Source organism: Haliotis cracherodii, unplaced genomic scaffold, assembly GCF_022045235.1.
Source record: "Haliotis cracherodii isolate W230 unplaced genomic scaffold, xgHalCrac1.p SCAF_22, whole genome shotgun sequence".
In the NCBI taxonomy this organism is placed as follows: Eukaryota; Metazoa; Mollusca; class Gastropoda; order Lepetellida; family Haliotidae; genus Haliotis; species Haliotis cracherodii.
In genome coordinates this window covers 7,795,420-7,817,472 of record NW_027266278.1, presented here as the reverse complement: position 1 = coordinate 7,817,472, position 22,053 = coordinate 7,795,420, and the positions used below count along the sequence as shown (strand labels likewise).

Genomic DNA, 22,053 nt, shown 5'->3' with positions numbered 1-22,053 from the left:
TGTCAAAGTTCGCTCAAGTTTCTTTTCTGTTGTTTTTGTCAGATACAAAGGTTCCATTTATTATCATTGGCCAGAGGTGCAAGTATCCGTGTCTGCATGCCCCTGGTTATTTTAGCTTTGGTTTGTTGTTTTACGCCGCCCTCAGCTATATTCCAGCTTTATGACGGCGGTCTGTAAATAATCGAGTCTGGACCAGACAATCCAGCGATTTACATCATGAACATCGATCCACGCAATCGGGATCGATGACATGCATCAACCAAGTCAGCGAGCCTGACCACCCGATAACGTTAGTCGCCTTTTACGGCAAGCATAGTCGCCTCTTGCGACAAGCATAGTCACCTTTTACGGCAAGCATGGGTTGCTGAAGCCCTATTCTACCCCGCATGTTCACGGATCCCATGTTATTTTAAGATGCGCATCAATTTGAAAATGTAAAAAGTGAGAAGAACCTTTTCTGGGGCACATTTTAGTTGATCCCACACTCCATCCCACGAACACAGAATAACTAATGGCTTGCTCTCAGATTATTATGCAGCGTCTAAGTGGATGGACAATGTACGAGTCGACAGGCAACATGAAATGTTTGACTGCAGCAGACTAGGTGCCATATTGCGAGCTATGCTGCATGTACATCACGACTTCGTCTCGCCACTCCGGACAACCTGTCACCGTCACCGTCACCGTCACCGTATCACTACACAAACAGTGACCCGGCACGTGATCCTCACATTATACGTTGCTGTTATATGTAAATACTACTTATGACCAGGAGACGAAAAGGATAATCTTTCTCTGAATACTTAATTATAAAGATGCCAACGCGATACCAAAGAGCTGGAAGGCCTAAAATAACATGTGACCTTACTATCAATACGCCAATTGAAATACAAATATTAAAAAAAAACACGTCGCAAAGACATTTCTACATTATACATGGTGCTATAACTACCAGCTGGTATGCATGTGTGGGACACAACACAGTGGCGTTAGATATTGTAAGCGTACTTGTGGGATTAAGAAGCGCGTGGATTGGTTGGTTGGTTGGTTGGCTTGTTGTTTAACGCCGCACTCGGCAATATTCCAGCTATATGACGGCGGTCTGTAAATAATCGAGTCTGGACCAGGCAATCCAGTGATTAATATCATGAGCATCGATCCACGCAATTGGGATCGATTACATGCATCAGCGAGCCTGACCACCCGATCCCGTTAGTCGCCTTTTACGACAAGCATAGTCACCTTTTACGACAAGCATGGGTTGCTAAAGGCCTATTCTTCCCCGGAATCTTCACGGGTCTGAAAACTCGATGGCTAACTCTGACGGTTTGCATAGACAGACAAGTTAAGTTTCGTCTCACTCGTAGTCAGTTATATGACAAGAAGTATAACCAAAAATCTACAACCAGTCGCTAGACGACTTACAAGAGAAAATATGTCATTAAAATAAACAGTAACACACAGCGACAATATACTGAACCGCAAAAGAAACGTCACTCCACTTAACATTGCATGAAAAGTTGTCGTGTAAATATCTGGGTAATTTTTGTCAAAGTTTCTCAAATTTAACATTACCATGTCCGGAAGCAGATGACAATAAATCCGATCGCCCAAACGCATCACGGCAACGGCCATGGTAACCCGATGCACGTGAGTTCCATGCAAATTGAAATGTACATGCGTTCCCCCATTTCTTGCCCTATAAAAATCCACCTAGATCGAATAACATAATCATTCGTTATTGAATTGAAGAAATAAGCGACACCAAGCCCTTGGACGATTGCAAGCTGTACAAACCGCCCGGCAAGTAGCCAATGCAAGTCCACGCAAGACCATATACAGGCTCCAGCAACGGTACCAGACCACTAACCCTACAGATGACCGACCACGTAGTGGAAGACCAAGGGTCACCACCCGATGTCAGGATCGTCCGATTGTGCAACAGCATCTTCAAGATCGCTTTGTTACTGCTGCAGGAACTGCCCGACAGACCATGGGGACACACCATCGAAATATTAGTGCTGGACACCGTGCGACACCTCCACTGTCAAAGGACACACCGAGGACCTATTCTGACACCACGTCATCCAACTATTTTAATTTGTGGAGAAGGTTTCAAGCCGCAGAGGTCTACAAGCACAGATATGGCTACTGATCCCGCTAGGCTAGGCCTCGTGCCCTCGCAAAACTGTTTCGAAATTTATATCTCCAAAGTTGCCAAAACTTATAAAATGCCTTAGCTACGTCACAGTTAGACATTGATTTTCAGTATATTAGACTGTTCTTTTGATAATGATAGCAATTATCCCTGGAGTTTATCCAGACTCCCGATGGTTAATTCTGACTCGATCGCCGAATGACAAGGGCGACGCCATGTTTGTTCATCAACACTAAAAGTAGTCCCTACTTGACCTTTGATATTGCATTTCTATCTGCATATGACCTCAACGGATATCGTTTTAACCCGTTGTCTTTATCCTGCCCATTATATGATAAAAACTACTTCCAACCTAATTCCCTGTTTATTGCAATGTTTGGTGTCCTAGGAAAACTCGAATTGTTCGAAGGTTGATAGCATTTACAGCAGAATGAGTGAGTGAAAATAATTTTTTGCCGCTTTCAGCACAATTTCAGTAATATAATGGCTGGGGTCATTAGAAGTGGGCTCCGTACATTGTACTTATGTGGGGGGTGGGGGGGGGGGGGCGGAACCCTGGTCTTCGGCGTGAAGAGAGAACGCTTTAACCACCTGGCAACCCACAGGCCCCATGATACAAGAAGGCATGGTGACGAAAAGTAACTTCAACAACGAACCAAGCTTAACCACTTTTGGTTACGAAATTATAAGTAAATGAACCAGACATAAATCGTAAGAAAATCTGTTCAAAGCTAGGTTCAGTGTGCGATTCCGTCCATACATGTACTTCAAACACGCCTTGAATGTTGAAACCGATTTATTTAACATCTTCTAACCGTGTCTCTTGCCAAGTATATATGTATCTAGTCATGTATCTAGCGATGTATTTAACAATGCATTTAGCCGTGTATCTCGGCTGGTTTACATATATCTAGTGATGTATATAGCGATGTATTTAACAATGCATTTAGCCGTGTATCTCGGCTGGTATAGATATATCTAGTCATGTATATAGCGATGTATTTAACAATGCATTTAGCCGTGAATCTCGGCTGGTATACATATATCTAGTCATGTATATAGCGATGTATTTGACAATGCATTTAGCCGTGTATCTCGGCTAGCATATATATGTATCTAGTCATGTATCTAGGCTGTATTTAACACCCATTAAGCCGTGCTTCTCGCTAAGTAAATATGTATTTAGTTTTAGATCTAGCGATGTATTTAACTTTGAACCTACAGCTAGCAATGTATCTCGTCAAGTATGTATCATATATCCATGCACGTAGAGAGGTATTTAACCATGCATTTAGCTCTCTATTTCGCATGTATATATGTATCTAGTTATTTATCTACCGATGTATTTACATATAATACTGCCGTGTAACTAGCCATGTTCAACCGATCGGCTTTAGAAACCACATTCAACCCTAGTCTAGAACCTTTTTTATTAAATTGCTCCTTGATCCATTGTGGCGTTGACGAGATGAAACGTTCGCCAACACAAAACCGAGAGCTATTCTGCATCCAGAAGATCGAGGCTTCCACGGAAACATTTCCTAATTAACGTATTTTCATTTTTTACAGATAATTCATATATTGTGCATTACTTTTGGATTTGCTTAAAAGTGCACCTATGGCTAAAGTGCTCCTCTCTGACCACACTCCATGGTTAATTTCCTGTAATTTTCACTTCATATATCTCACAGAGTGCGGTAATAAGCCTCGTATTACGCGCCGGAGTTTGGGAGCACACTTGTACATTTTTACTTTCCGAAAAGAGAAAAAACGAGCTTCATCATTCGCAGATGTAATTGTTACCGGCATTGTAGATATACAGAGCTGAGAGAACTCATATTAGTGCTCAGCCTGATGCCACCGTAACACAGATTAGACATGCTGCCTCTCAGCCTGATGCCACCGTAACACAGATTAGACATGCTGCCTCTCGGCCTGATGCCACCGTAACACAGATTAGACATGCTGCCTCTCGGCCTGATGCCACCGGAACACAGATTAGACATGCTGCCTCTCAGCCTGATGCCACCGGAACACAGAATAGACATACTGTCTCTCGGCCTGATGCCACCGTAACACAGATTAGACATGCTGCCTCTCAGCCTGATGCCACCGGAACACAGATTAGACATACTGTCTCTCGGCCTGATGCCACCGTAACACAGATTAGACATACTGCCTCTCAGCTTGATGCCACCGTAACACAGATTAGACATGCTGCCTCTCGGCCTGATGCCACCGTAACACAGATTAGACATGCTGCCTCTCGGCCGGATGCCAACAGAACACAGATTAGACATGCTGCCTCTCGGCCGGATGCCATCAGAACACAGATTAGACATGCTGCCTCTCGGCCGGATGCCACCGTAACACAGATTAGACATGCTGCTTCTGTGCCTGATGCCACCGGAACACAGATTAGACATGCTGCCTCTCGGCCGGATGCCACCGTAACACAGATTAGACATACTGCCTCTCGGCCTGATGCCAACAGAACACAGATTAGACATACTGCCTCTAGGCCGGATGCCAGCAGAACAAAGATTAGACATACTGCCTCTCGGCTTGATGCCAACAGAACACAGATTAGACATGCTGCCTCTCGGCCTGATGCCACCATAACACAGATTAGACATGATGCCTCTCGGCCTGATGCCACCGGAACACAGATTAGACATGCTGCCTCTCGGCCTGATGCCACCGTAACACAGATTAGACATGCTGCCTCTCAGCTTGATAGCATCGTAACACAGATTACACATGCTACCTCTCAGCCTGATGCCACCATAACACAGACTAGACATGCTGCCTCTCAGCCTGATAGCACCGTAACACAGATTATACATGCTGCCTCTCAGCCTGATAGCACCGTAACACACATTAGACATGCTGCCTCTCGGCCTGATGCCACCGGAACACAGATTAGACATGATGCCTCTCGGCCTGATACCACCGGAACACAGATTAGACATGATGCCTCTCAGCCTGATGCCACCGGAACACAGATTAGACATGATGCCTCTCGGCCTGATGCCACCGTAACACAGATTAGACATACTGCCTCTCGGCCTGATGCCACCATAACACAGATTAGACATGCTGCCTCTCAGCCTGATAGCACCGGAACACAGATTAGACATGCTGCCTCTCGGCCTGATGCCACCGGAACACAGATTAGACATGCTGCCTCTCAGCCTGATGCCACCGTAACACAGATTAGACATGCTGCCTCTCAGCTTGATAGCATCGTAACACAGATTAGACATGCTACCTCTCAGCCTGATGCCACCATAACACAGATTAGACATGCTGCCTCTCAGCCTGATAGCACCGTAACACAGATAAGACATGCTGCATCTCAGCCTGATAGCACCATAACACAGATTAGACATGCTGCCTCTCAGCCTGATAGCACCGGAACACAGATTAGACATGCTGCCTCTCGGCCTGATGCCACCGGAACACAGATTAGACATGATGCCTCTCGGCCTGATACCACCGGAACACAGATTAGACATGCTGCCTCTCAGCCTGATGCCACCGGAACACAGATTAGACATGATGCCTCTCGGCCTGATGCCACCATAACACAGATTAGACATACTGTCTCTCGGCCTGATGCCACCATAACACAGATTAGACATGCTGCCTCTCAGCCTGATAGCACCGGAACACAGATTAGACATGCTGCCTCTCGGCCTGATGCCACCGGAACACAGATTAGACATGATGCCTCTCGGCCTGATGCCACCGGAACACAGATTATACATGATGCCTCTCGGCCTGATGTTACGGCAACACCCATGTGGACATGCTTGTACTCAGTCTGATGTGACGGCAACACCGATTTACACATGCTGGTACTAAGCCTGATGTTACGGCAACACCGATGTGGACATGCTGGTATTAAGCCTGATGATACGGCAACGCCGATGTAAACATGCTGGTACTTAGCCTGGTGTTACGGCAACACCGATGCAGACATGCTGGTATCAAGTATGATGTTACGGCCACACCGATGTGGACATGCTGCTACTTTTCCTGATGTTACGGCAACACCGACGTACACATGCTGGTATTAAGTCTGATGTTACGGCAACACTGATTCGGACATGCTGGTATTAAGTCTGATGTTACGGCAACACTGATGTGGACATGCTGGTATTAAGTCTGATGTTACGGCAACACCGATGTGGACATGCTGGTGCAAAGCCTGATGTTACGGCAACACCGACGCACACATGCTGGTATTAAGTCTGATGTTACGGCAACACTGATGTGGACATGCTGGTATTAAGTCTGATGTTACGGCAACACCGATGTGGACATGCTTGTGCAAAGCCTGATGTTGCGGCAACACCGACGCACACATGCTGGTACAAAGCCTAATGTTACGGCAACACGGACGCACACATTCTGGTACAAAGCCTGATGTTACGGCAACACAGATGTGGACATGCTGGTACTTAGCCTGATGTTACGACAACACCTATATACACATGCTGGTATTAAGCCTGATGTTACGCTACAGTGTGGTGACTTGCACTGGTCCTGACATTTTATTAGTAGCACTTGTAGCGAATAAAGTTAACAGAGCTCACCAGTACACAAATGTGAGACATATCATGACACGGTTAGTACAAATAACAACATACACCTTGAGGCGTATCAATGTTTGCTTCTCGGGAACAATTTGCTGCAGCAAAGGCTTGTACTGGTTACGTAGGCATATTCAATGCATGATGCAGGACTTTTTAAGTTTCAGCCGAAATCGTGATACTTTCTTACACTTGCAGTGAGAGTTATCGTCAGCTTTTGCAACACTCTTATCGCAGATGTGAAGTTGTATTACTTCTAGTTTCCCTAGCGAATGAGAAGATTGCGTTTTGTGGAGGAAGGGACATAAGTCAGTTATTCAAGTCGATGTTTGGAGGTCGCCCTGGAGAATCGAGTTCTAATCTGACGTCAAGCCCATGTTTGATTTCTAGAAACGAGATTATTTTGCAAAATATGCTAAATGCGCCGGAATACATCACGCTCTCAGCCAACCAGCCAACAAACCAAGCCACCAACCAACCAACATGCATGGTACTGACGACGCCCTACAGTACATTATCTGGGACCGGTGAAGATCCGGGGTAGAATAGGTCTTCAGCAACCCATGCTTGCCGTTAAAGGCGCCATTGCTTGTCGTAAGAGGCGACTAACGGGATCGGCCGCTCAGGCTCGCAGAATTGGTTGATCCATTTCATCGTATCCCAATTGAATAGATCGATGCTCATGATGTCAATTACTGGATTGTCAGTTGCAGATTCGAATATTTACAGACCGTCGTCACATAGATGTAATATTGCTGATTGCAGCGTTAAACACAAAGACACATTACAATTCATACACTTTCGTAGTGTCATAGCATGATAATAAACATAGATATGTTTCTGATAGTTTCTCACAACCACAAGTCATTAATTTATAACATTTGTGGACATTTATATGTGATAGACATATTTTTTAAGATATTTTGCTCTTAAATCCTTAAACACTGGACATACACCTAACATGATACCCATCTTCAAAAGTCTATGTTCTCTTAAAACTCTACATGTCTGCCTATTTCAATCAATAAATCATGTGAGCAACAGCTATATCATCAATGCAACCAACTGCAGGGTAAATTAACAGTCGCTTTCTCTCTCGGCGTCAACTCGTGGCTGGGGCTGCGTTTGGACTGAAGCGACTGTAAAATCTACGCGGACAGTCAACACCACTGGCAACAACAACAAAATCTCAGAAACCAAATACTGTCATGTTTATGATTGTGCGATTACACAGTGCGTTGGCGCAGTTATACCATTTCCGGGCAACTCTAGCTGCCCTATGAGCAACGAGAAAACTCATGAAATATTATTTACTTGGCGTGATTAAGACACCAACTTACTTGGGATCTAGCGCCGCTATGGAATTGATTTGGTCAACACTATAGCCGGTGTTATCTCACCCAGCTATATCTGTAAACTTGCCTCAGTTTGTTAACCCAAATATTTAATTTAAAAATCTAATGAAGATACTTTATATGTGCTTTTGTGGTGCTTGTGTTTTGACAGACTTCCTGAACATTTTGTTGTATTCTGGAATTTAGTCAGACCATACCGCAACTCCCGCAGACCAGAGCTGATCTAGAACCTAAAACTACTGCATTGATAAGGAGACGTCACCTGATTATTGTTCTTAGCTTTAATGTATTTGTTCAATTCTGTGCATTACGCTTATACAAAAAGAATTCTCTAACTGGTAATAAGCATATCCTATAATATCTGAAGTTTGAAAACTTTTGTCATTGATCTAATGATCAGATGTGTTGTTGTGCCATTTTTTCATGAGTATCGGAAAATACACAGTATAATTGTTGTTTCGCTGCAGTTGACACATTGACAAAAAAATAATATTTCAGAATAGGCCGCCTGTTTGTTTGTTGTTTAACGCTTCAATGAGCCATGTTCGAGCTGTATGACAAGTGCGCATGCGTGTGTGTGGTTGCTTGAACCAGTACGAACTGTTGCCCACTGATTAAATGCCAGCTTCGAATGACAGATTGCGATGTCGACCGTATCCTGTCAACGAGTATATAGTCATAAGGACTAGCTAATGAAATGTGCGCGTGGCTGACCTGATGGCTATCACTAGTTATCTTGCTGTCCTTAAAACGAACAGACACACTCCCTTATACACATGCAAAGTTGTAAATAACGTATCTCATATTAATTATTTGAATTCAAAAATTATTTGAACCTGTAATATTAACATATTGTGAATCATATTTAAAAAACTTTCATCTTTAAAGATTGTGGTAGAAAACGCACATCAAAGAAATTACACAGTTGTGTTTTATTAGTCTATGTGTGGGGTGAAATGGGGTTTTACGTCTATTATTATAGCGCGCGTGTGTGTGGCTGCTTGTACTAGTCCGAACGATTTATAGTGCTAGCCCACTGAGATACGATGCCGCAGTTTAACACGAATATCGTAGTCATACACAGTATACTGACTCCGAGCCGACCAGTCCTTGTGTTAGTCCCTTAATGCCGGACTCCAGACAAGGTAACAAAAATACCATATTATAGGGTCTTTTGGTATGACGCAGCCAGGGATCGGACCGCGGACCTTCCGCTCTTCTGGGGTACGGTCTACTGCTAGACCCCGGAGGCGGATTGTAGCGTGTGTGTATCTGCATGTTTCATTGTTGAGTGTCCATGATCACGCCTTCCCAGAAATTTCTTGTCAGATGCCGGGAAGTAATGACTCACATCTCACGGAAACATGTTACACAGCATTGCTCAATTCTCAAGAAACAGTCACGCCTTCTACGAAAATCGGTTTTGAATTCCGCTGAATTGTTTCAATCCAGATTACACATATAACACCACTACACACAACATTGATGTGCAGTTTAAATAATACGCCGGTATTCATCTTGTCAATGAAAACTACAGGGACATTGTAATACATTAACCGTAGGAATATGGAGTCCATAACCCATATTCATCAGCACTATGCTGAAACTATGCAATTTCTATGCATCATCTGAGCTGTAGGGTTCATCTACATACAGCAGGGCGTGGAATCATCCCACAGTGACCCATGCTTGCCGTAAAAGGTGACTATGCTTGTCGTAAAAGGCGACTAACGGGATCGGGTGGTCAGATTCGCTGACTTGGTTGATACATGTCATCGATCCCAATTGCGTGGATCGATGCTTATGATATTGATCACTGGACTGCCTGGTCCAGACTCGATTATTTACAGACCGCAGTCATATAGCTGGAATATAGCTGAGTGCGGCGTTAAACAGCAAACAAACAAAAAATCATCCCACAGAAGACATCCTTACCTTGTCAGCTTGATGACTGGGGTTAACCTCTTTGGTCATGTGGACAAGGCGTCCGACCTCGGATCAGAAGGTCCATGGTTCGAATCCCATCACGGAACTCGGACATCTTATGGCCGCTACATTGGTGCACAACGTGGGGCTGAGAACGTTCATATTAAATTTGAGCAAAATAAGTCTCAGTACCCTACTATGCGGCCCGGGACGTGCCTTCTGTTGACGGGGGAGTATGTGACAGGGCGTGGAGTCATCCCACAGATGACATCCTTACCTTGTTAGCTTGCTGACGGGGTTAACCTCTTTGGTCTTGTGGACAAGGCGTCCGACCTCGGATCAGAAGGTCCATGGTTCGTGAAGTCATCTCACAGATGACATCCTTACCTTGTTAGCTTGTTGACGGGGTTAACCTCTTTGGTCTTGTGGACAAGGCGTCCGACCTCGGATCAGAAGGTCCGTGGTTTGAATCTCATCGCGGGACTCGGAAATGTTATGGTCGCTACATACATATGGACATCCGCTGCATACAGGATATATAGAGTTCATATACATAATACATCAGGTGTATATTGGTGCTATTGTGTTAATAAACTGACGTCCAAAAGAAACTTTACCAACTGAAAATATAAATTTCAGACAAACTATAAATTTGTTTTCGATGAAGTCTATCTAAAACACGTATCCTAAATACAACAATAGTGTTTGTAGAAAATGTTAATCGTCTGTTACTTGTTAGCGAGATAACACGCGAAAAAAATAAAAAAACGCGTGCACCACGGACAACTGCAAATGCACGTGCGGGTAAGGGTATAAAACGATTGCAACGGCAAGTCAGACATCCACAGTGATAAAAAAACAACACAAAAGAAATGCCACGACTCAGTCGAACAACGTGAACGAGCCTTGGTTATGGTACAGATGGGAGAAACCCACGCCCATATTGCACGAACCCTCGGTTGCTCCCGTGTTACCGTTACCAACTTTTTTTTTTCTTTTTTTTTTATTCATGTTAATTGTCCATGATTCTACATGGCCCTGTACATTGCCACGTGGACTGGCATAGCAGGGTTTGTATTTGGGTTTGAGTTGCTTAAAGCAATAATACTCATCTAATTATTCAGTACACATTTTTTTTTCTGCAAGATTAACATTGTTATACTGTAGTACTTTGTATTGTATTTCTAGTTCTCTTTTAAATATTCTAAAAAGGCAGCCAGTTTCAGTTACTTTACATCTGTACACAATATACTTTGGTAGCAGTAGTAAATAATTCATCAAAGTACACTCCTCTGTGCCTCCTTCTATACCATACAATACAATATCTCTGTAATTATCTCAAATCTGATTATGTACATTAACCTTCGCCCACTTAAAGAATTCTATCCAAAAGGGCAACACACTTGAACAGTAAAACATGTAATGTCTAACAGTATCTCTACTACCACAATGTTCACATACATTACTTTCTTTAATGTCAATTCTATAGATACTGATTACAAGGAATGATTGAGTGTAGAATTTTGAATTGCAGTTGCTTATACTTGTTTCCAATTCTCATGTCCTTTAAAGTTTTCCATTTAAAAACATCTTCATTAGCAACTTGGAACACATTATAGATTGTATTACACCAAAATTTACTTTTACAAGGTGTGTCAGCAGGTCTGATTCCTTTAACTTCAGGTTTGTGGTTCAATTTCTATAGGACCCGCGTTTTGGAAACTAAACATGTTCTGCTCTATCGCCTTCCTAATAGCATTGATATACCTACTATATTTTCTTGGTGTCATGTCAGTTCCATATTTCCTAGCAATTGTTTCTCGCTGAAAGAAATCCCCATTCTTTTTAAGTAATTGCCTTATATTAATAATGCCCGCATCTTTCCATTTCGCATCAAATATACTCGTACTTTTTCGATTGATTAAGATATTTTTGTTATTCCAAATTATTTCATAATAGATGTCATCTTCTCTTTTTGCAAGAAAGGTCTTCCACAAGGATAACATTTCTTTATAGAATGATGGTATCTTTAATTTTAATGTGGACAATTGAAAGTTGCAGTTAAGTAAGAATTCAAGCGAACCAATGCTTTTAAAATAATGTGCAATAAGAACTGTCCAGATCTTCTTAGAGAAATATTTGGCGAGCCGAACTAGTTTTAACGCTGCGTTAAAGGTAACAAAATCTAGAGCGTTAATGCCACCTTCTTCTTTGTTTTTTGGATTAACCGATTTCTTGATACTTTTTTCTGACTTGCTGTTCCATATAAAGTTAAACAGTTCTCTATTGATTATTTTGATTATTTTTGGTGAAAAGGGAACACAACTTGCTTGATGGACTAACCTAGAAATTCCTTCAGATTTGCTTAAAAGACAACGTCCATATGTTGTTAAATTTCTACTTTTCCAGATTTTAAAACGTCTTTCAATATTTTCCTCGTGACACACCGTATCATTTACATCTATCGTGACGCCAAGAAATTTATATCTAGAAATTTTCTTTATGCCAAAAGGAGGAATAAAATTGTTTTTTCTAAGTGAAATTACGACTGATTTATCTAAATTCAGTTTTAAGCCGCTGCAGGCACTTTGATTTAAATAAAATTCTAGGTTTTCTTGACCGATTTTTTATCTCAGTATGGGAGCCGAATCATCTGCATAATATATTACTTTTATTTCTTTTTCTCCAAATATTAGGCCATTAATGTTTTGATCCTTTCGAAACTTTTATTTATTAACTCTGCACAGATAAAAAAGAAAAGATATAAGGACTTAGGGGACATCCCTGTCTGGTACCCCTGAGGTTACCAAACCAACCTGTTGTCTGACCACCATTTAATACACATGATGAAATATCAGTATAACACAAATTCACTAAATTAATAAATTCATCTGGAAAACCAAATTTCTTTAGAGCCTGTATCTATGAAATTAAATTCGACCGAATCAAAGGCTTTTTCAAAATCCAAAAATAGAACATAACCTTCTTCTTCATAAATTTCGATAATGTCAAGTAATAACCTTATGTTTTCATGAATACTTCGCCCTTTTATAAAACCAGTTTGAGATTCATTTCTAATCCCTTCAAGTATAGTCTTAATTCTGTTTGCCAGAACTTTGGCAAAAATCGTGAAGTCAACATTAAGTAATGTAATTGGGCGCCAATTCTTTAATAGCTTCAAATCCTTTCCGGGTTTTTCCATTAATGTAATAATGGCTCTTCTTTGTGAAATGCTTAATTTATTTTCATTAATAGAAATCTGAGGAACATTCTGATTATAATATGTCAAAATCTCTTCGCATGTCTTATCAATCTTGTTTGAAAAGGCATGTCTTATCAATCTTGTTTGGATATAATGTTGAATAATGATTCTTAATTTCTGTAAGTATTTCTTTTTTTATTTTCAATCCTTTGACTATTTGAATTAAACAATTCTTTTATATCTTTTTTGTTTTGTCTCTCTCTTTCCAAATTATAAAAATATTGATTGCTTCTCTCTACCTTTTTCTGCCCATTTAGCACGTGATCTTTTTAAGGCACCTGCCGCTTTTCGTTCATAAATACACTCTTATTCTTGCTTACAAGTTTCATATTCTTGTTGGAGATTGTTATCATTAACATCTTGTTCTGATTATCTAGTATTGCTAAATTTTTTATTATCTCTCTTTCTCTTTGGTTTTGACGTTGTTGCTTATTCTTAGCATAGTCAGTAGTTAGTGTCATAATATTGAACTTGATCCAGTCCCACTGCATTCTTTGTTCTACAGTTTCTGGTTTGGCATTTTATATACATATACCTTATCCTCTAGAAGTGAATTATTAAATATCCAAAAATTTGGTTTCATTAATTTATCGCTGCTGTATTCCAACATTACAATTTTGTGGTCACTGCGAATACTGGGACATATACTGCAGCTTTTAACCTGTTTCGACAGATGTTCCGAAATCAGCCAAAAATCTATACTGGATTGTGTATGATTGCTACCTCTCCATGTGTAAGATTTTTTGTATTTTTAAGTGTAATCTCCTCCAAATATCTACAAGGTTATGGTTATTTATGACATTCTGGAGAATTATACTTATGCGGCAAGAAATACCTAATTTATCAACAGAAGGCTGAATGACAGTATTAAAATCCCCACCAATATTTATATTATTTTTTACCGTGAGACTGTTTCACTAAAGAAAACCTCTCTATCTCTAGTAATATGCCGTTACCAACTTGATGCATCGTTACAGACAGACAGGGCGGACCGCTGACAGGCCAAGAACAGGCAGACCCAGGGTGACCTTAGGTCACAGGGTTAGTCGACAGACAGTGGCCAGGAGACTCAGGGCTCATGGAATCAGGGTTTTTAGACCATACAGAGGACAGCTATTGACAGCGCAACATCGTCGTCTGCGATTGAGATGGGCCCGGACTGTACGACGTTGGCAACGATGTGACTTGCAGAGGGTTGTCGTCACTGACGAAAGTCCTACCATTTCTCCAACAGCAGCCATGCGGTGTCATTTATCAGCATGACAACGCTAGAGCCCATACAGCCAGAATTGTCACTGACTTCCTCGCAGCTAACAACGTCAACGTCCTACCGTGGCCTGCACGTTCACCCGACATGTCCCCCATAGAACACCTCTGGGACTTGATGGATCGTCGTGTTCGACAACGACCACACTCTCCAGCCAACCGGCAAGAACTGATCTTGGCCCTCCTAGAAGAATGGCGTCACATCCCACGTGACCTCACACGACTGATTTTTTTTCTGTGCGTCGAAGAGTTTTTTTCCGTGTATTGAGGCATTTGGTGGTCACACACGCTACTAATGACGTGTTATTGAACGTGAGCGATTGTTTATGTACTCTGCCTATTGTCCATGATTATGTACCACACCCAACTTTGGGGGGCTTTGACGTCTTTCGCGGTCGATGTATGTTTGTCATTTTCAGTGTTGATTATGTTGATATATTGATCTTCTCAATACACTTTACTTCATGCCTGTATGTTTTGTTGTTTTTGTGCAAGAGCGATTTCAAACTCTGGTAAAGTTTCTTTTGGACGTCAGTTTATATACGTACATAAATCAGCTATATGCTGGAGCTAAAGAATGTATGCACATGTACCTCAGCTATATACAGGAGGTTTTTGAGTTCTTTTCTGTGCCGCGTTTAAAAATATTCAAGCAATATCGCGCTTCACATATTTTACAATTTTTTTGGAATTGAACCCCGACCCCGATCTTCGGGCCATCCATCCGTCCTGATGTTAGACGCGAGAATGATGACTAGTTATGTACCTGTAGTTTAATGTTCAATGACATTCTTTATTGTCTCTAGCTTGGAAAGTGAAAAAAACATAAGAACATACGTTTTATACATTGTGAGGCTAGTTATGTCATTATCAACAGCAAAAGCTAAGCTCTCAGCAAGCTAAACAATCATTGTAAGCTGTTCGCATTTAAAAAAACAAGTGCAAACATACAAGAAAGGCGACAAGGGTTTTCAGCCAAAAAATGAACGTTGGACATGACTTGATTCATAATGGATCATATATTCGTTTTAATAAAGAAAACGCATTATCAGTGGTTCGAGTGTCGAATGGGGTAACTCTACCTACACATTGGAGCTATGCTGCCTAGTTACGTAACCGAGAAAAACAAGGCGCTGTGAACGCGATAATCCGATCCGTCTGTCAATCAGTTCTTCATTAAAACTACGCAGAGTATTTTATTTAGTGAAACATGTCCATCAATACGAACAGTAGTATGCTTTACGATTGTTGAAAGTGTTTGTCAACTTTGTTGTATAGTGGATCACTTACTAGCTGGTTATTGACAGCTTTTGACGAATGAATAAACTATCGTGTAAGTTTTTATTGATAGATTTAGGTGCGCTATATACATTTACTCAAGCAACACAACATTTTGATTTTTATAGGAGAAAGTGATAATATCAATGCAGATGAAGCTATTGAAAAAAATAACAGTTTGAAATTATTAGAGGGTCACAGATGTGGGCCCACATTTCAGAGGAACTTTCTTACAGAAACACCGAGCATCCTGTGGTGAAATAACCAATATCTGAGACAGGAAAAGTGGGTCATTTCATAGTACTAATTATCTAATTAATTGTAGATATAAAGAACCACGACAGGCGATATCACCGACAAAACTTATATCCAAATAAAAACAAAAATGTGGGATCACTTTAAGTAGATAACATTGATATCAAGTTTGAGTTAGTTTCGAATGTAGGCACACTTTGACCGTAGATAGAGTGACCTCCCTTGAACCTCCCTTGAAGTGAGTGAGTGAGTGAGTATGGTTTTTAGCAATATTCCATCAATATCACGACGGGGGAACACCACAAATGTGTTTCACACATTGTACCCATGTCGGGACACAAACCGGGGTCTTAGGCGTGACGAGCGAACGTTTCAACCACTAGGCTATCCGACTGTCCGGAACCGCCCTTGAACCACTGATAATATGATTTCGCCGTTTGTATTACCTACGATATCATATCGGGGTTCACAAAAATCGTATGTACCCTAGGGCAATAGCACGTCATGAGACGGGCTCACGTCAAAACAAGATTAGAATGACGTCAACAATGCCGTCTGGATGACGGAAACAATACACTGTTTTATTACATGCCCATGAACATATCACCCGTTTAATAACATGCAGCTGTATTACACATTGTGTTATACCAAAACGCGTGCTTATGTACTCTCGGAACAAGTTTCACGAACAAATATTGAAAGCTCTCAACATCCCTTGGCTTATTCAACGACGTTGCGTGTGGAGATGATAGATCACTGAGAGGAGCTTATGCATACTCGATGACCCCAGCAACCTTGTTGCTAGGCTGACGTCACATGGCATTGTTTCTTCGATGGATCTTGCAACACAATTCCACAAATTACGTCATCGGGTATTGTGACATGATTTTTAACTTTGAGGTGCAAGGCCCCGTTCCACAAGGCGATCGTATTGTAGCGCAACGACAGTTGTAGTCTAAGTTAAAATATGTGAGTTGCGATAACCTTAGCGCTACGATAATTTTGTGGAACGGACGCCTGAATTCTAAAGGTGGGCCGTTGTATGGTATCAAATTCATACGTTTCAACTTTTGACGTGTTTGAAGGATTATTCTGTTAAACTCAATTGGATTATGCCGTGGATCGTGTAGGTGTCAGCCTTTTCACACTCAACAGTATAATTCTAAAAACGTTATAAATGGCAAGTAATAAATAAAATACTTAAATACTAAACTCGCTCCCGTCAGATACCAGAACTATTCACTCGTTTCATAAAACTGGTATTACACAGGAGCTCTTTTAGTATTCTCTATATACGGCGTGGCATAGTCCGAATCAGTCTACCAATGACAGTTATTGGTAGACTTGTCCTCCCTTCTGTCAGTGCATGGCCCAGTTCGGCTAACGTAGCGGGTGGCCTTTGACGTCGGCATACACGTCTCCTAATCATGTCCCAGGCGTGCTCTATGGGGGAAAAGGTCAGGCGTCTGCATTCTAGTGATGTGATGTTCGAAACATCTATGGTTATGGGTTAGAATCCCACATTCGTTCTGATTATGTTTGGATGTTTTTCAACACCAAATCTTTGCCCGTGAGTATCACAAAAGCGGTAAACGTTTAAGTCCTTAATCACCCATACGCTAAGCTGACACACGTAAAATAACTGGAATACCAAAGCAAACTCATTCACGCCAGGTTGATAGGTCACTTGTTTCAGCAAGGGAATCAAATTCGAAATATGTATCTACTGCAAAACCTCATGTAAATCATGTTCATGGAAGACGGATGTGTTGTTACAGAACACTTGACCCCAGCAGTGTCCGGATTTTATATCTGTAGTACTCATGTGCTGATTCTTCTATTGTATGTTCATATAACACTCTCCATTTTGATATGATCCGACAGTTAATTTATAGGTCTTTGAAAGGCATTTAGAAGTGATGCACATAAGGAAGAGAATAGATGGATGTCAACTTCTTTATTATGAGGAACACAACGTTTCGGAGTATATGCTTACTGCTTTATCAGGCGAATGAATGCCATGAGGCAGAGAACATCTATATGTACATGTAAGGACAACGAAATTAATAAGATAACAAAAGGTGGAAAATAGCAAAGGGTACAAGTAAATTTATACTTCCTCACTTGCAAATATCACTTCACGCGATCTATTATATTGGTTACGTCATCCAGACATGATTGTTGACCTCATTCGAGTCTTATTGTGACGTAATGTTTAAAGGACACTAGAAACGACGTCATAACTCAGGACGGCATCGTGGTCAGTGCATTTTCATGGGTAATAAAGAAATTATTACACTCGCATGTGTGTCATGCTGATTTTACGAACGTGAGGGAATTTATGTATTAGCCCCGCGCTCAAGAATCCTGACGCCCATTTAGTAAAATCAGTATGACACACATGCTCGTACACTTATCTCCTTCTGTTAGTAATGTGTTTCACGATAAGAAGTATCCGTGTCGTACTTTCATCCATAATATCATGAAATACTTCACTAACGTCCTCGAGAAAATACCCTTGACAAATATAAAAGTTCATTACAATTCTTTATAAAAATCATTTGCTAGAAATACAGGGGTGTTTCAAATAAATTTAATTCCATAGGACTGGATGGATGTCAATAAAATGTCCTCACGATTTTTATTCGCATGCATCCAGTAGGCATGAAAAAGGTCGATTATTTATTTGCAGTTCGTACCATCATTGGTTATTATCATCATCCGGGGTGACCAAGAGTAACACGTTATTTTTTAGGCGAAATAATGGACAACTTGACTCCTTTTGACAGAGACGTCATGTAATTCCAAACATACGTGCTCTGTAAACCAGCTTTTCTGACGTGAGCCGGACTCATTATTAGCAATATGTCAAATTGTCTTGGTCATACTTCAGATGTATATCTATAATGAATGTTGTTCACAAATAAAACAAAAATAAAAAAAGTTGCTTAATTACTTTGGTTCATCTGTTTAATGTTTTTTTATTTGTTATTTAACGCCACACTCAACAATATTCCAGATACATGATGGCGGTCTGTGAATAATCTAGTCTGGATCAGACAATCCAGTAATTGACATAATGAGCTTCGTGCAGTTAGGATACGATGACATGCATCAACCAAGTCTGCTTGCCTGACTACCCGATCTCGTTTAAACATACATTTATTTTCCATGTGCACGACGGCATTGTCGGTGTTATGAACATGCAGACAAAATGTATATTAATAAACAAACGATTATCGTAAAAGCAGTATTGATTACGTAACAAAAACATTATTGCTGTCACCAAAAAAACTTTTTTGTTGACGAAATAAAGATTCCGTTGTTCAAAGTATTATTGTTGGTGACATAAAACGTCATTGACAACGCAAAACAACACCACGATTGGTTGGTTGGTTTGTTGTTTAACGCCGTACTCAGCAATATTCCAGCCATATGAAGTTGGTCTGTAAGTAATCGAGTCTCGACCAGACCATCCAATGATTAACATCATGAGCATCGTTCCATGCAATGGGGATACGAAGAGATGCATCAACCAAAACAGACAACTGACAAACAGCGTGCGATATTGACTGTCAACGTGCACAACGCCATAAGGACTAGCTAATGACTGTCACTACCTCATGACTGTCACTGGTTTTCTTGCTGTCCTTAAAACGAATTGACATTCTTCATCATGCATATGGACAGTTTTTACGTATCTAATAAAGAATTATTTAAAATCATGTTTTTTTGAGTATGTGACAGAACGATTTGAATTCTAAATAATGAGGTAGAAAAGGCACAAAATACATTACACAGCAATACGCTATACGCCGTCTTTTATGCTATGAAAAACTTCATTCCTTGATCCAATAGGCTTTTGCTACAAAACGTGGTAACCATAGATATAATTACATATCTATCTTCAGAGGTTCAGGTCAGTCTGACAAAAATGGAAGCAACTATCATCTGTAGAAAACAGAAAACAATATGTGAAATGCGTGACTTCATCATTAATGCGCTGTGCAGAGTTGCGTCCCTTGAGCACGCCAGAAACCTATGATTGTGGGTTCGAATCCCGGTTCGCCCTGATTATGTTTCTAGGTTTGTCAGCACCATACCCGTGCTCGTGGTAAACATCTAAGACCTGCATCACTTCGGGCTTTCCTCTAACATTTAGCTGACACGCCGCGATATAACTGGAATATTGTTAAAAGCGGCGTTAAACCCAACTCACTCACTCACTCATCATTAATGACATCTATGTAAAATTGAGGGGTAAGCCATTTAGGTAAGATATTGGCATCCCCATGGGTACCACTTGCACTCATCTTCTTGCTGTTCTTTTTTCTCTTTAAGCATATAAATCAAAATTTCTTATCGAATTGGCGATGTTAAAAAAAGGGTGAATTGGCCATGAAGTTCATCTTAAGCTTCAGACATAATGCAGCTGCAGCAATAGCCCTTCCCGTTTACATTTCACAACTTTTGAGGTACAATCGAGCATGCTCTTTCTCTCAAGATTTCAAGGAGCGTCATACAACTCTAGCTCAGATGATCTTTGCATGTGTTTGTGTAGGGTACCACCGGTGGGGCCAGGATACGCTCACCTTTTCGCTAACACCTGGTGTCATCACTGTTTGCGAGGAATTCGTGGACGCATGCTCATGGTCGTACGGTCGACTGCCAGAACGTTTGGTTGATATCGTGTTGCTGTAACTAACCTAACGTTAAAGACAGACAGGGGAGACATCAGCCAGGCCACGAACAGGCAGACTCACGGTAACTACGCCCAATGAAGACCAGTGCATGCATACTCAGCATCTCCGGATTCGATTCCTGACAGTGACATCATAAGCGATTGAATGCCTTAGGGCATATGGTTAGTCGACAGACAGTAGTAGCTAGGCGACACAGTGCTTAAGGAATTTGGGCAAGGACTGTTATGACAGTCGTCGGATATTGAGATGGGCCCGGACTGTACGTGACTGTTAGAGAGTCGACTTCATTGATGAAAGCCGGTTCTGTCTGTTCAGAGCTAATGGAAGACAGTGTGATTATCTCTGAAGGGGACTACCAACACTGGCATGTTGCGTTCAGGAGGTCGTGCCGTATGGTGTAGGGGGTGTTATGGTGTGGGGAACTTGTGGACAGAAGAGAACTTGACTTAGGGTTTAATGGATTGTCCTACCATTTCTTCAACAGCCTCCACGTGATGTCCTTTATCAGCATGACCACGTCAGAACCTATACAGCCCGAATTCGTACAGAACGTCCGTGCAGCCAACAACGTCAACGTGTTACCGTGGCCTGCACGCTCCCCAGACATGTCCCCCATAGAATACCTATGAGGTATCATGGATCTCAGACATCGGATTCAGGCAGCCGACAAGAACTGATCCGTGTCCTCCAAGAACAGTGGCGACGAATCCTACGTGACTTCAACAGACTACTAACTTTTTCTGTGCGCCGGAGAGCTTTTGCGTGTCTTATATCAGGCGGTCATACATGCTTTTAATGTGACGGGTCATTGAAGTTGAGCGAGGTTAGATATGTGTGGTGAGATGAGGTGAGGTGAGGTGAGGTGAAATCGGGTTTAACGTCGCGTCCAAGATTATTGCACTTACATCGCGACGTGCATGCACGAGTGTGTGTGTGGCTGCTTGTACTGCTTGGACTAATGCCGATTTATAGTGTTGGCTCACTGAGATACCATGCCGCAGTTTAACATGAATACCCCCCACTCAGACACAGTATACTGACTCCAAGCTGACCAGTTCTTGTTTTAGCCCCTCAATGCCGAGCGTCAGACAGGGTAACAACAAGTACCATCTTTTAACGTCTATTGGTATGACGCGGCCGGGGATCGAACCCCGGACCTTCCGCTCTCCGGGCGGACGTACTACCACTAGACCACGGAGGCGGTCAGATATGTGTGGCCTTTGTCTATTACGTTGAAAGTTTGTGCTTACAA

At 41.5% G+C, this 22,053-nt stretch overlaps 1 protein-coding gene across 1 annotated transcript; it reads right to left on the bottom strand.

Moving 5' to 3' along the window:
- Positions 1-3,957: 3,957 nt before the first annotated feature.
- LOC139471459 (buccalin-like) lies at positions 3,958-5,928 on the bottom strand. Its single transcript, XM_071253819.1, has one exon. The coding sequence runs from the start codon at positions 5,926-5,928 to the stop codon at positions 3,958-3,960; it is 1,971 nt and encodes a 656-aa protein (XP_071109920.1).
- Between the last annotated feature and the right edge of the window lie 16,125 nt (positions 5,929-22,053).